The following is a 12,549-nucleotide window of genomic DNA, read 5'->3' on the forward strand; positions in this document are numbered from 1 at the left end:
CATGATGAAGTCCGTGAGCATGTGTGCAGGAGAAAATGAAAACAGGAAGGCAGGGCAGGGAGCTCAGAATGGGGTACAGGTTACTGAGGCACTCAGGGCAGAGTTCATCACAAGGAGGCTGTTTGAACAAAACTTGAAGGGAATGCTGCAGCAGGAACCGGCGGTCACCTAGGGAAGCAGTCAGGGTGGTGAGAGCGCAGGCAAGGACCAGCCCCGGGGGGGCGGTTGGCGTGCCTGGAGGCGGTGCGGGTCAGAGGGCTCCCAGGAGCCGAGGGCGCCAGGCCCTGGAGGCCCCTGAGAGGACTTGGGCTCTGGCTCGGGGACGAAGAGCCGACTGCACAGACTTGAGCGAGACAAGTGACGTGTCTTGTGCTGCGATGCGTTACTGTCATGTACTATTTCGAGAGGACTTGCGGCTAATTAAGGCCAGCGTAGCCTTTCTTCCAGCTCTTCTCGCTATAAATATTGTTTGCTCGATCACTTAGGAGTATGGCCTAGACAGAAATCACCCAATGTTTCTTCTTTTTTCCCTCCCTCATCCCCGATAGGTTGTGTAGATGCAAAGTTGTGATTGTTAGTGGAATTATTTAATAAGCCTCGTCCCTAGGCAACCAAAAGCTTTCAATAATTTTAAGCTCTCTGCACACTTTTACCAGTTCTGATTTAGTATATATCAATACGTACAACTTACGTCAGTACTTCTTCCAGAAAGATGAGATGAGGCTTAACGTGAAAGACGTTTAAATTTAAAGGCTGTGAAAAGAGAAGTAAAAAATGAATTAAATTATGCAGGAAGATGGAGCAAATGTAGCATATCAATTTGGGTGACTGTTGTGAGGTGATTGACCCGTCGGTTTACCCGTGAGCTTCATGGTAGCAAAGCTGAAAAGGAAAAACAACAGATGACATAATTATTCTTGTCTGATTCCCCCAGACCGTAGCACGGCTCTTTTTCCTTCTTCCTCTGATGTGAGCTACCAAAATTAATTGGCCAGTCAGTATATATCTCAACCTTATTCCTACTGTGCTACTTATTTGTTTACTCGCAGTGTCATTTTTGCTGAAAACATCAATTTTCTGCTAAAATCGCCGGTTCACTAATTGTAGACATGAAAATCAAGGTTGATTTTTTTTCCTTTTAATGTTTATTTGTCTGCTTTACCAGACTGCCAGCTACCTGAGGCAGAAATTGTATCCATTCATCTTTAGATCCTTGGCGGCCCCTAAAGAAATAGTTCTTCAGTCCTCTTCCCGTGACTCCCAAACCTAACAGGCTCTGAAAACAGAAAATGTTATCAATCGTTGGGCACCAAAACTCATTCAGAGGCGAAGCCCGAACCGAAATAAGACACTTTAAAAACCTTCATGTTTCCCCCCTTGTGAATACTCATGTGTTACTACAGAGGTGGTACTAGGTTTAAGTAGGGGTATCCTGCAGACTCCGCTGCGTGTTATGTAACATTTGGCGTGAGCCTCTCACTACTTTCCTAAAATCTGAAAGTGTAAATTCCAAAATACGTCTGGCCGCAGTGGTTTCAGAAGAGGACTCACGGGCCTGCCACATCCACCGTCTAGAATAGTGTAGGTACCTGGTAAACACGCGTTGAAGTGAAGCTTGACTAATACGAGGTACTTGGAAATGGGACGCTCCCCTGCAGCCAGGCCTTAGGAGCTTGAGGCCTCAGGGGATCAAATGGGTGAATCAGCCCTGAGAAGCATGAACTGTTTCCCCGGTTGTTCCTCAGAGCAGTAATCACTGCTCTTCCGTCAGCCTAATAAATCTGAGGAATGTCAAGTGTTAGCCTGTCAGTTAAAGTTGTTCCTCTTGGTGTCCTGGAAGGGGCTTTTCGTGTGATTCATGTATTTTTTATGTTGTCTCTGTATCTTATCACTGTGTATCTTTTTGTCTTTCTTCCAACATGCTTGTAAGGTGTCACGTCAGCTTTTTTAATACTGGTGATTTAATTGCAAAAGCACACATAAACAGTTTGGAAGGTATGAGAAGAAATCCACAAGTCACACGGGAAAACAGCCACCAAGCCAGCATTCAGGCTGGAATTTATCCACTGTGCAGAACGAATTGGCTGCCAGGGGTTCAAACTGTGTATCCTGAAATTGAGTGAAAAAGAAGTTCGATACAAGAAACATTTGTTTCGTACCAAAGATACAGTGGGAAATAGCAAGGCAGATCCAATGCGGGCTTCACGCTCACAGAGCTTATTAATAGGGAAAGCAAGACATTTATATGAAAGAAATAGAGTACAAGGCAGAACATGCCAGAGGGTGGGCAGCCCGGGAGCTTGGGGGGAGGGGTGGGGTCGCCCTGGCGGAATTAGGCCAGCGGAGAGGACGGACTTGTGGAATACAAGGAGGGGGAAGCCCCAGCTCTCAGGAAGCTCTGTGTTTAGTCGTAGAGAGGCATAAACAGATAAATTACGTGGAAAGTGGTGAATCATTAGTCCTGGGAGGGTGGGCAGGAGCTGACCTTCAGTCTGGGTCTTGAGGAACACGGGGTTTGCCCCCAAGGGCAGGGCTGGGTCTAGCGATGCTTCCAGGCAGAGGGAATGGTAAGATGCTTATGTGACACCAGCGTGACTTTTTATGCTGCATTGTCCTTGCAGGTGAATCAAACAGCCCTCCTGGAACGATTCAGGGTGGGAAGGGTCTGCAGGGTAAGAGTCAGTTTAGAACCATCGCTCCAAAACTTGCGCCCCGAGTCCTGGCGCCCAGAGTGGTCCCGGGTCCGGCGCCCTCCCTCTCTGACCACGCGCATCCAGGCCCCTCCCTCGGCTCGAAGGCCCTGGGGCTGCCCCCCCAGAATTACGCGCTGATGCAGGTGGCCGGCCAGGAAGGGACCTTCTCTCTCATCGCTCTGCCACACGTCGCCTCGGCTCAGCCACTCCAGAAACCCAGACTGCCTCTGCCCAAGAACCTGAAGCTGCCCATCCCCCGGTACCAACGCCCAGGACATAGCAAAGGAGCCAGAAAGAAACCGGGGTTCAGCTCCTCCGACAGGGGCTGTAGCCAAGCTCCCGCCCAAACCCAAGCGGCCCCTCCCCTGCCTGAGCATCCCGAGGCCCCGCACAAGCCCAGCCCACCCAAGCTGGCGCTGGCACCTGGCCAGGCCCCGGCCCCGCTGACCAGTGGGGGTGGCCATGGAGACCCTGGGCTCCCAGGGACCAGCGACCGCGGAGGTCGGGACCCTCCCACTGCCCCAGCGCTGTCCACGCCGGAGGAGCCCTCTGCCGAGCGGGGCCTCCCGAAGAGTTCAGGGAGAGCAGGCGTTGCAGGCAAGAAGCCCTCCAGGAAGCCTGCTGTCGCCAGGGGAGAACTTAGAGAACAGGTCGACCCTGCCAGGGCCGCGACCCATTTGTCGCCAGGCGTCATTGGAAACGCGGTTCAGGTGGTCCCTTCCATCCCCAGAGGTAAACTGCCCATCCTGCCCTACTCAAGAACGAGGGCGTCGCAAGTTTACAAAGGCGGAGCCGCTGTGAACGTTGCAGATGTTTCTCTCCCTGGGCTCAGGGCAGCCAGTGATAAGACCTCGTCCATCCCGGAGGGCTTCTGTTCGGCCCCGCAGGTGGCCGACAGGGCACCTGCCCCACAGGCGTCGAGGCAGAGCCCCTTTGACAGGGCCTACTGTCCGGCCACCAAAGCCGACCTCAACCACAAAACAAAACCGAACGGCGGGGCAGCCAAGAGAAGAGGAAGAAAACGGAAGGTCCCGGAAGAACTTCTGACATTTCAGGGTAAAAGGAGGAAATGTCTCAGTAATAAGTGTAAAGATGGCGAAGAAAGAGCCAAAGCCGATCCCCAGGAGTCCAGGGACCGAAAACCTGGGGCTGTGAAAAAATACCGTAGCATCATGCCCAAACCTGTCCTGGTCCTGCCGGCCCTGGCTCCCCTGGCCTCGCCCACGGCCACGTTACAGCCCCCGGCGCCCGGCAGCCGGGAGCACGCGTCGTTCAATCACTCCCTCGCCGCCCCCAAGCATCTGGGCTGCAGGCGGGACGACGGCCCCTCCCCGAAGCCCGGCCCGGCCTTTAGAAGTGGGTTCTCCGGCCTCAAGAAGCCTTCGCACGGATGCCACGTGTGCGAGCACGCCTTCCAGCCCAAGCAGCACCTCCGCGAGCGCGCCAACACGCACAGCGACAGGCGGCCCTACAGCTGCCGGCTCTGCCGCAAAGCCTACGTGCGGCCGGGCAGCCTGAGCGCACACGTGCGGCTGCATCACGGCGACTCCCGGCCCAGGAGGCTCGTGTGCTGCGAATTCTGCGCGAAGGTGTTCGGCCACGTCAGAGTCTACTTCGGCCACCTGAAAGAGGTGCACGGGGTGGCCGTCAGCACCGAGCCCTCCCCCTGCGAGCCGCAGCTGCAGCCGGGGGACTTGCTGAGGACCAGGGAGCAGACTGCCCGAGGGATGGAGGGACCGGTGGACAGGTGAGTGTGGGGATGCTTCGGATTTGAGGTCAGGGCCAGATTCCACATGCAGCAAGGTGGGTTTGGAAGACCCTCCCCCAGGTTAAGATTTCATAAGGGAGCTGCCACCTCTTCCCCCTGTTCTGTGAAGAGTGGCCGCATTCCTCTCTGGTCTCTGATCATTAGTGATTTTTGATGACTCCGCCTTCTATGAGCCAGGACACAGAGGTCCCTTTGAGGGACGCTGGGGACAGTTGGGCAAGAGATTAATTTTGCATCTGAAATATGAAAGAGTAACTTAGTGTCTGTAGTTCTGGTGCTTCCGAGAAGTAGTGTTCCCCGAACTCTTGGCCACAGAATGTATACCCAAGAGCAGCATTTAGCCCAGAATACGGCGTGGCAGGTGGCGGGGACTCAGCGCGGCTCTGCTGCACGGACCAGCCCCCGGGTGCGGGCCTGAGGCGCAGCACTTGCCCTGTTTCCCCGTCAGGCCGGGTTTACCGTCTCCTGTGTCCTTGTCTGTGCAGCGCTGCTTCCCAGCACCGTAAACGAACCAGCTGAGTAATCTGAAAGCCTGCCAGGCGGGTCTGAGAGTTGTGAGTAAACCAGGGAAACGCCCTGGTCTGTCCACCTTGCTCTAGGTGGTGGGGCGGAGGTTGCCCTGAAGGGAATGCTCGTCAGCACCGTGAAACTTGAACATTTTCCAGCACTTTAGATCCTCGGCCCCTGACCGTTCCCAGGTGTCCTAATGGTTCTAAATCCTTTCTGTTCAGTTTCAGCTTGGTCTGTCATATTCATTAAAAAATAAGTTACGCCTGTCCTGTTTCCTCCCGGCCTTTCTGGGGGTTTCTCTGTGTCTCTGTAGGCATTTCTGCCCCTTTTCCTAAGGTACATAGCAGCCTCCCCAAAGAAACCTCACTTCTTAATTGTTGAACGGAGTCCATGCTGAGTTTTAGCTAAGGTGTCCAGACTGCACTGGGTGATCAGGGAGAAGGAGGGCCCTGGGGGGCGGGGGGACAGTCGCCTCAGCCGGACCCAGCGAGTTCCTGCTGCTCTCCTGGTGCTCACGTCTGTTGCCATGGTAACCAAAGAACAGGTGGCTCCCGGGGGAGCCTTCCTTCGGAAGTGGAACCTGCGGGCATGCGAAGTGTGAGGCCCCAGGCAGCACTGACCTTGGCCTTCACCGTGGCCTCTGCCTCCCACGCGCTCTCTGCTTGCCCCTCCTTCGGCCCCTCTTTGGTGAGTGTGTCTGAGATCCCCGAAGGCCAGGAGCTGTAAGGAGAAGTTCCACTTGTATTCTTCCATGAGATCTGATACAGACTCTTTCCCCCCTTTCCAGGGAGACCAAGTCCAGCCTGGAAGAAGACCTCCTTCTAAACCAGGCTGATGAGGTCAAGTTCCAGATCAGATGTGGCCGCTGTCAGATCACTGCCCAGTCTTTTGCTGAAATCAAGTTCCACCTGCTTTACATTCATGGAGAGGAAATCCAGGGCCAGTTGCAAGAGGAGCTCTCACCCTCCCCAGGAAGCAGGGGAGCTCAGGGAGAACTGGTTCAACAGGCTGCTCCTTTCTGGAAACATCCTGAGAGAAGAAAGCAGCTTAAGCACCGTCCCTTGGACGGGGAACTCTGTGCAGTCCCCAGACTGAAAAAGCAACTCTACCTCCGTCATCAGAATGATGTGGAGATACTTGCGAAACGTGAAGGAGCCCAGCCGGGACCCAGTGAGCCCGGAGGACACCCCCAGGGCCCCGAGGGTCCCGGCCCCGACGCTGCCCTCTCCCCGCCCCGGCCTGGCTTTCGCTGCATCCTTTGTGCACAGACGCTGGGAAGGAAGGAAGAGCTGCTCCTGCATTGGGAAGAGCGCCACAAGTGCGAGGACCCTCTGAAACTCTGGACGGTTCTCAGCACGCTCTCCAGCCAGGGGGTCATCGAACCTTCCAGCGAGACCGGAAAATGAGACAGGGAGCCGGGGGGTAAGGGGAGGTTTTCTCTCCGCTTCCTCTGTTCCTTGGTGGTGCTTAATACCAAAAATGAAGCAGGTTAGGATCAGCGTTAATGAGCACAGTGAGTTTTGTACAGTCTTATTTTCTTGTGAAATATATATGTACGGGGCTTGCTGGTGGCGCGGTGGCCGGGAGTCCGCCTGCCGACGCAGGGGACGCGGGTTCGCGCCCCGGTCCGGGAAGATCCCACATGCCGCGGAGCGGCTGGGCCTGTGAGCCATGGCCGCTGAGCCTGCGCGTCCGGAGCCTGTGCTCCGCAACGGGAGAGACCGCAACAGTGAGAGGCCCGCGTACCGCAAAAAAAAAATATATATATATACACACACACACACACATATATATGTACATATGCCCTTGATGCCTATTTTTCTAACATAATGCAGTTTTATTTTAAAATTCTATGTTCTGTTAGTATCTGAGACTTTATTTCAGATTCAATAAAAAGATAAATTTGCAGATTGAAATGTAGAGTATCATAGGCTATTCTTCAAGTACGGTTTTTAGTAAAAACACGTGTTTGAGTTATTTCCTGTCCGTGTGCGTGTATGTGTCCTTTCGTTCACATGTTTTCTGTTTAAGTAGGTTGACAAATGTGGTAAATGTCCAGGTGACAAAATCACTTCTGTCTCAGCCCTGGCGTATTGTCGACCTTTATCAGGTTCTCTAGTCTGTTTGAATGTGCCTAGAGCAGCATCTTAAATAAGGTTCTCATCTATCATAACTGGAAGTCCGGGTTTTCAGGACTTTGATTTTTTTTAATTCATTTTCTTAAGTGCACATCCGTTGAAGCTTAGATGCTGTAAGTCTGATACCTGTAGTGTTCCCGTCAAAGTCATCAGCCATTTCTTAGTACTTCAGCTAATAGAAAAACCACTTTTTTGTTAAAAAGTTATTTTCAGAAAGTCTTTTGAGTCAGAAAATTTACAACCTGGAGAGTGAACTGGGTAGTTCAGCCCAGATGTCAGGTGTCTCAGCGGCCTTTCCTCTTCCCCAGTAACTTCAGAGGGCTGTCACTGGCTGATCAATTTTAGATGCAACTGTGCCTTTCAAGCCCGGGTCCTCTTTGAAAGTCAGGAGTAAATGATTGCCTGTTAAATTCTTGGGAAATTACCTCGAATCAGAAATGTTGCCATTTGAAGTTTCTGGCCATCCTGGCCGCAAAATCGTTTTCTCGGAATGCGGGAGTCTGAACACTTCAAGCCACTCGGATCCCGGGCTTTGGTTGAAAGCGCCGTGCACGTGGCCAGCCCTGTTCCTGAAGCTGGGCCCGGGCATCGTCATAACATTTTTCTGTGTTAAAGGAAGTTACCTAAACGGAGGAAGACCTAAATTCTAACTGATGAGCTAGCGGGTGTTAAATCATCTTTCTGAATGTCTCGTTTTAAAACCAAGTGTTCATAAGTACAATTTGGTTCAAATAGCGCAAAAAAAGGAAAACTCAATCCTTGGCTTTTTTGCAAATAGTTTTATAAATTTGAGAATAAGAAGGTAGGGATAGAAATCTTGGAAAGGTTCTGCTGTGGTTCATCAGTCAATCACGCTGCGCCCAGTCTCAGAGAGACACTATCAGACCTCCACTGTGTGAACATTTTTAGAACTCGGCTAGTCACAGGACAGCTTTACCATTCAGCGCAGCGTCTAGTTTGCTTTTGGAAGAGTGGTCTCGAAGACACTAACAAATGAGCGCTACCACGAATACTGCTTGAGTTCAAACCATGAAACTTGACTTAAACTCTGAAGTGCTTCTTAGACCCCTCTGTCTTCAGATGCTAAGCAGGATTTCTGAAATACTGGCCAAGAAGTCCTCAGGTAGAGGAGCGGGTCCGTTTGGAGACAAAGGTGTGGGGGGCAGAGTGCATCCACCCCGCACGTAAAGGAGAGTCCGCAGTCCCCAAGGTTGTGAGGACTCTCCCCTGTGGCCCATGTTTAATCCCATATTCTTGCAGTGAGAACAAGACAGTGAGGGCCCAGGTAGCCTCTGGAAAGAAATAGAGGGTTAGGATGGGCCAAGAGCAAAGCTGGGGAGACGCAGTTGGCTCTTCACAAAGCGCTCTGCCTGGGTCCCCTTCTCAGGACGCTCCCTGCATTTCTCCAGGAGCAGCCCAGTGCCACCTAGGTCAGGGGGTTTCTGGTCCTTAACGACGACGCTTCTCCAGCGGGAATGCTGCGAAAAGGGACTCCGACTGGGGAGGTAGGATAAAAGGGAATCGTTCAGCTAAAGAACTTCGGGAACAGCTCAAGTTGATTCCCCGGGGGGTCTTGCTTGCCAATCCTTCCGTGGGCGCAGACGTCCCAGCCTACGTAGGTGACCCACAGGCAGTGACATGTACAAGGAGGTGCTGTGAGGCTTACTGCCCGTGAGTTACCTTTTGAGGCCCCGTTCTCCCACCGGTAAGATGGGAGCCGTGACACACACACCCCCCCCCCAAAGCATCTGTTGTGAATGGTCGATGCCATTCACATAGAGCGTGGGGCACATTCATAGAGCGTGGGGCACACTTGGGCCACGGAGTAACTGGGGGCTGTTATTTATTATACCTTTGGGCAGACTTGCAAGAAGAGGTATGTGATGCCGTAGAAGGGTAACTTAAAACAGCTCAGGTCGGCCTCACGTCCAGAATTCAAGGATAAAACCTCTACGGAGAGCCACAGACATTTGCATCCTTGCATAAAAAGTGTATTTTAATTTTTAAATAAACTGGGATTGGGATCACATGGAGGTTTGGCGTCTACTTAGTCAATACAGGAGGTAAAATTCACTAGATGATCTCTGTTCTAAGTTCCACTGTGGGCCACGAATCCCTCCCCGTGGCTGCCCTCCACAGCCTCTGCTGGCCCTGGTCACAGCGCCCGCCCTAGTGTCCTGAACCTCACGGTGGGCTTGTCTGTTTCCAACACTGGACCTGCCTTTTGAGGGCAGGGACTGTGTCTTTGCTCAGCACGTAGCCCCAGAGGATCCAGCCCCTGACAAGGAACAGTGTACAATATTTGTTGAAAAAATAGATATGTGAGCAAAAAACAAATAAAATTGTCCCTTTCCCTTTCTATGAATAAATCCAGCTTCAGGAGCTCCCCACCTTAGAGCTAGGAAGGCACAGAGGCAAATTTGGTCTTAAATGCAGCACGTCCCTTTCACTTCATGTCTTTTGCTTCTTGGCAAGTTGTCCCAGAGCCAGAAAAATGAGGGGGTTTTTTGTTTTTTTCTTTTTCTTTTGGCCCTAAATTATTTATGAAAGTTACAGCATTTTAGATTTGTATTGTTTCATTAGCTGTCGCTTTTATTCATGACCCCTTTCGTTTCTCTCTCTTTCTCTGGACCTCTTCCTGCTGGAGCTGGACCGTTCCTCTCATATGGAAAGTTGTCTCTTCATCGCACGCCATAAATAATCCAACCTGCGTGCATTCCACTGTCTTCCCTGGCTCCACGCTCCTTCCCACCCCCCAGCTGCCCCACTCCAGTTTTCTGTGGCCCCAGTGACATGATCGTTGGCAATAAATGCTCAGCTTCATTTATTTACTGGAATTCTCAGATCTGGACCAGTTTGCTCCATTCAAGCTGCTGACGTGTTTTGTTAGGTACACATTTTGTAGAATCTCCCCGTTGTGCTGAGCTCTGAGGAAAGGGCCCTGGTAAGGATGAACTGGGATTTAACAGATTTTTACCTTCAACTTTATATGGACTTGCCTAACGTCAGGCAGTCGGCAGCTTATCTGGACTTGGGGTCCAATACATATTTGAACCATATTCACCTCTCCAGGGATGCTCCTTTTGGAGGTGAAATGTTTATTGTATCTCATATTTGGTCATGGTCATGGTTATCCCCATAATAAAACTATAACCGTGGTTTTGCAAGCATATTTTAGACTTGTGTTTAGGATCTTAGCTAAGTAGTACATCACATCTTCCGTCCTCTGAAGTGTGAGAATGTTTCAATGTGTTGACTTAACCCTGGGAGAAAATCCAGGGTCTACTGAAGGAGACCAAATATGACACTTGTTCTGATTTTGATGTGAAGCTAAACAGGTTTGGGATTTTTTTTTTTTTTTCAGTGAAACTTGCTCACATGTTCAAAATTGCCCACCACGCCTTGGTCAGCTTAGCCATAAAGAATTCACCTGTAATAGGATGGCAGTACTTGCCTCTTTCAGTACATTCCACAAACAAAATTGCAGGCGAGTAGCATCACAATAGATCATGTTTTGATAAATCAGTCACTAAGTGCAACTCAAAAAAATGAAAGATTTTACCTTCTGTCATTAAGTAGGAATTTAATCTCCAGTCAGGTGTTGCAAAGAGACCGCCCACCAGGTGTTCTAAGGGCATTTGCAGAAACAGCAATGAACTTGATCTGATTATTGCCTGAGTTGTCATGCAGACCTTACCACAAAAATTTGGCCACAGAGGAGATCCAGAGGCTCAAACGTACGAGCTGCAGGCCCCTCCCTAAGCTCTGGCTACTTCCGGAAGTCATTGCTAAGTGTGTGTTCTTACGAAACTAATACACTGCCTTTTCCCAGTCTCATCCAAATTAAAGCACAGTTAAATTTTTCCTAAGACATTCATTGAACCAAGCCTTTTTGACAATGGTTACAACTAAGGAAAGTGGAAATATCCAAGAAGACTTAAGTCCTTTGAATGGTGTTTATTCTTTCTTGAAGTAAAGGGTGGGTAGGGCGAGCACGAGGGCAGCAGTGCCATGTCAAGACACGGCATGAGGAACTTTCTGATGATGAAAGGAAAGGCCCAGTGGGGTGCCGTAGGGCAGTGGCGAGCCTGGAGCTAGGGTCCAGGCGGCAAAATGGGATTAATGGTTTGGTACCACCTCCATGGAACAAGCCAAATTTGACCATTTCTATCAAAATCTTTTTAAAATGCACAGACGTTTTGACCCAGGAACTCCACTTCCAGGAATCTGGCCTATAGATATTACTGCACGAGTTCACAGACAGATGTGGACAGAGACAGGCACCTGCCATATCAGGAAACAGAGGATGTTGCAGCCATCAAGCTGTCAGCCACTGCAGCCGCCCCAGACTGCGCACCCAGAGCGGATTCGGGATGGAGAAGCCCAGGATGCCGGCCCCAGAGAGCTAAGGTGCATATCAAAGGAATCATTTCAGCGAGCCCAGACCCCTGCGTCTTCCCGTACACAGAAAATTGCTAAATTCGTTAATTTGATGTGTCTGGTTTTCTTTAATTAACAGTCATCTTTCGATGTTCTGACGACCTGGGTTTTTTTTGCAAAAACTCCTATATATCCTGGCTTCTCCCTTACGGTCCCTCCAAGCGATCTGAGAGCCTCTCTCCCGGGCCTAAGTGCTTAGTATGTCCACCAAATAAAACGTAATTCTCAACTTCAGGGTTGTGGGGTTTTTTCAGTCGACACATATGTGAGGATGTTCGGTGCAGCATTGTTTATAAGACTGAACACAAATTCAAATACCCGTCAGAGCCGGTTTAAAGAAGCTTCAGTGCTCCAGGGGACAGAGTACCGTGCTGCAGGAGAAGAGATGGAAGTTGCACCTCAGGTGCTGAAATCTGTACTGTGTGCAGGAAACAAGATGCAGAGCACGTACGGTGTGCTGTCACGTGAAAAAGGAGGAAGGAAGGGTGGGCGAGAAGGGGTCGATGCGTGCTTGTAATATGCGTAGGAGTTTTCCCGGAAGGGGGCTTCAGGAAAGGGGTACCAGGAGATGGCAAAGCGGGACACTTACTTTTGCGTTATTGGAATGTTTGGCTGCATTTTATTTATTGTTTTTGGGTTGCAAAATGTCTTCACCGGATTAAGCAGTAGCTGGGCTGCCGTCGTTCGGGAAGGCCTCGGCAACGCTGTGAAGGAAGGAGAAGTCGTCTGACCCCTTGAGCTCGAGCCCCTGCGGCCTGACAGTACCGCACCACGGCCCACAGGTACAAAAGTTTCATTTCGTAAAAATAATACAGTCTATATAACCATGCACTTTGCATCTTGAATGTTCTAATTTCTTCTTTTAATTCTGGCTCCCTCGCACTAAATTTATCTCATGACCCACCAACGAGGCCCCAATCTGAACTAGACTGCTACAGGCGTCAGACTTGCCACCCTCCCTGTCCCTCTGTGGCCTCCCTGGGCTGTCTGTCAACCCAGG

General features: G+C 50.8%; 1 protein-coding gene across 5 annotated transcripts in view; it reads left to right on the forward strand.

Annotated features, from left to right (window-relative positions):
- Positions 1-6,626, forward strand: part of ZNF438 (zinc finger protein 438) — a 139,584-nt gene extending 132,958 nt beyond the window's left edge. For all 5 annotated transcript variants that reach the window (XM_024750128.1, XM_024750132.1, XM_024750133.1 and 2 more), the window contains 2 exons: positions 2,622-4,440; positions 5,759-6,626. In XM_024750128.1, coding sequence (XP_024605896.1) covers positions 2,622-4,440; positions 5,759-6,377 — 2,438 coding nt within the window. In that variant the 3' untranslated portion in view covers positions 6,378-6,626. The remainder of the gene's footprint in view (positions 1-2,621; positions 4,441-5,758) is intronic.
- Positions 6,627-12,549: the final 5,923 nt, after the last annotated feature.

This window comes from Neophocaena asiaeorientalis, unplaced genomic scaffold (assembly GCF_003031525.2).
Source record: "Neophocaena asiaeorientalis asiaeorientalis breed wild unplaced genomic scaffold, Neophocaena_asiaeorientalis_V1.1 scaffold4, whole genome shotgun sequence".
Taxonomy (NCBI): Eukaryota; Metazoa; Chordata; class Mammalia; order Artiodactyla; family Phocoenidae; genus Neophocaena; species Neophocaena asiaeorientalis.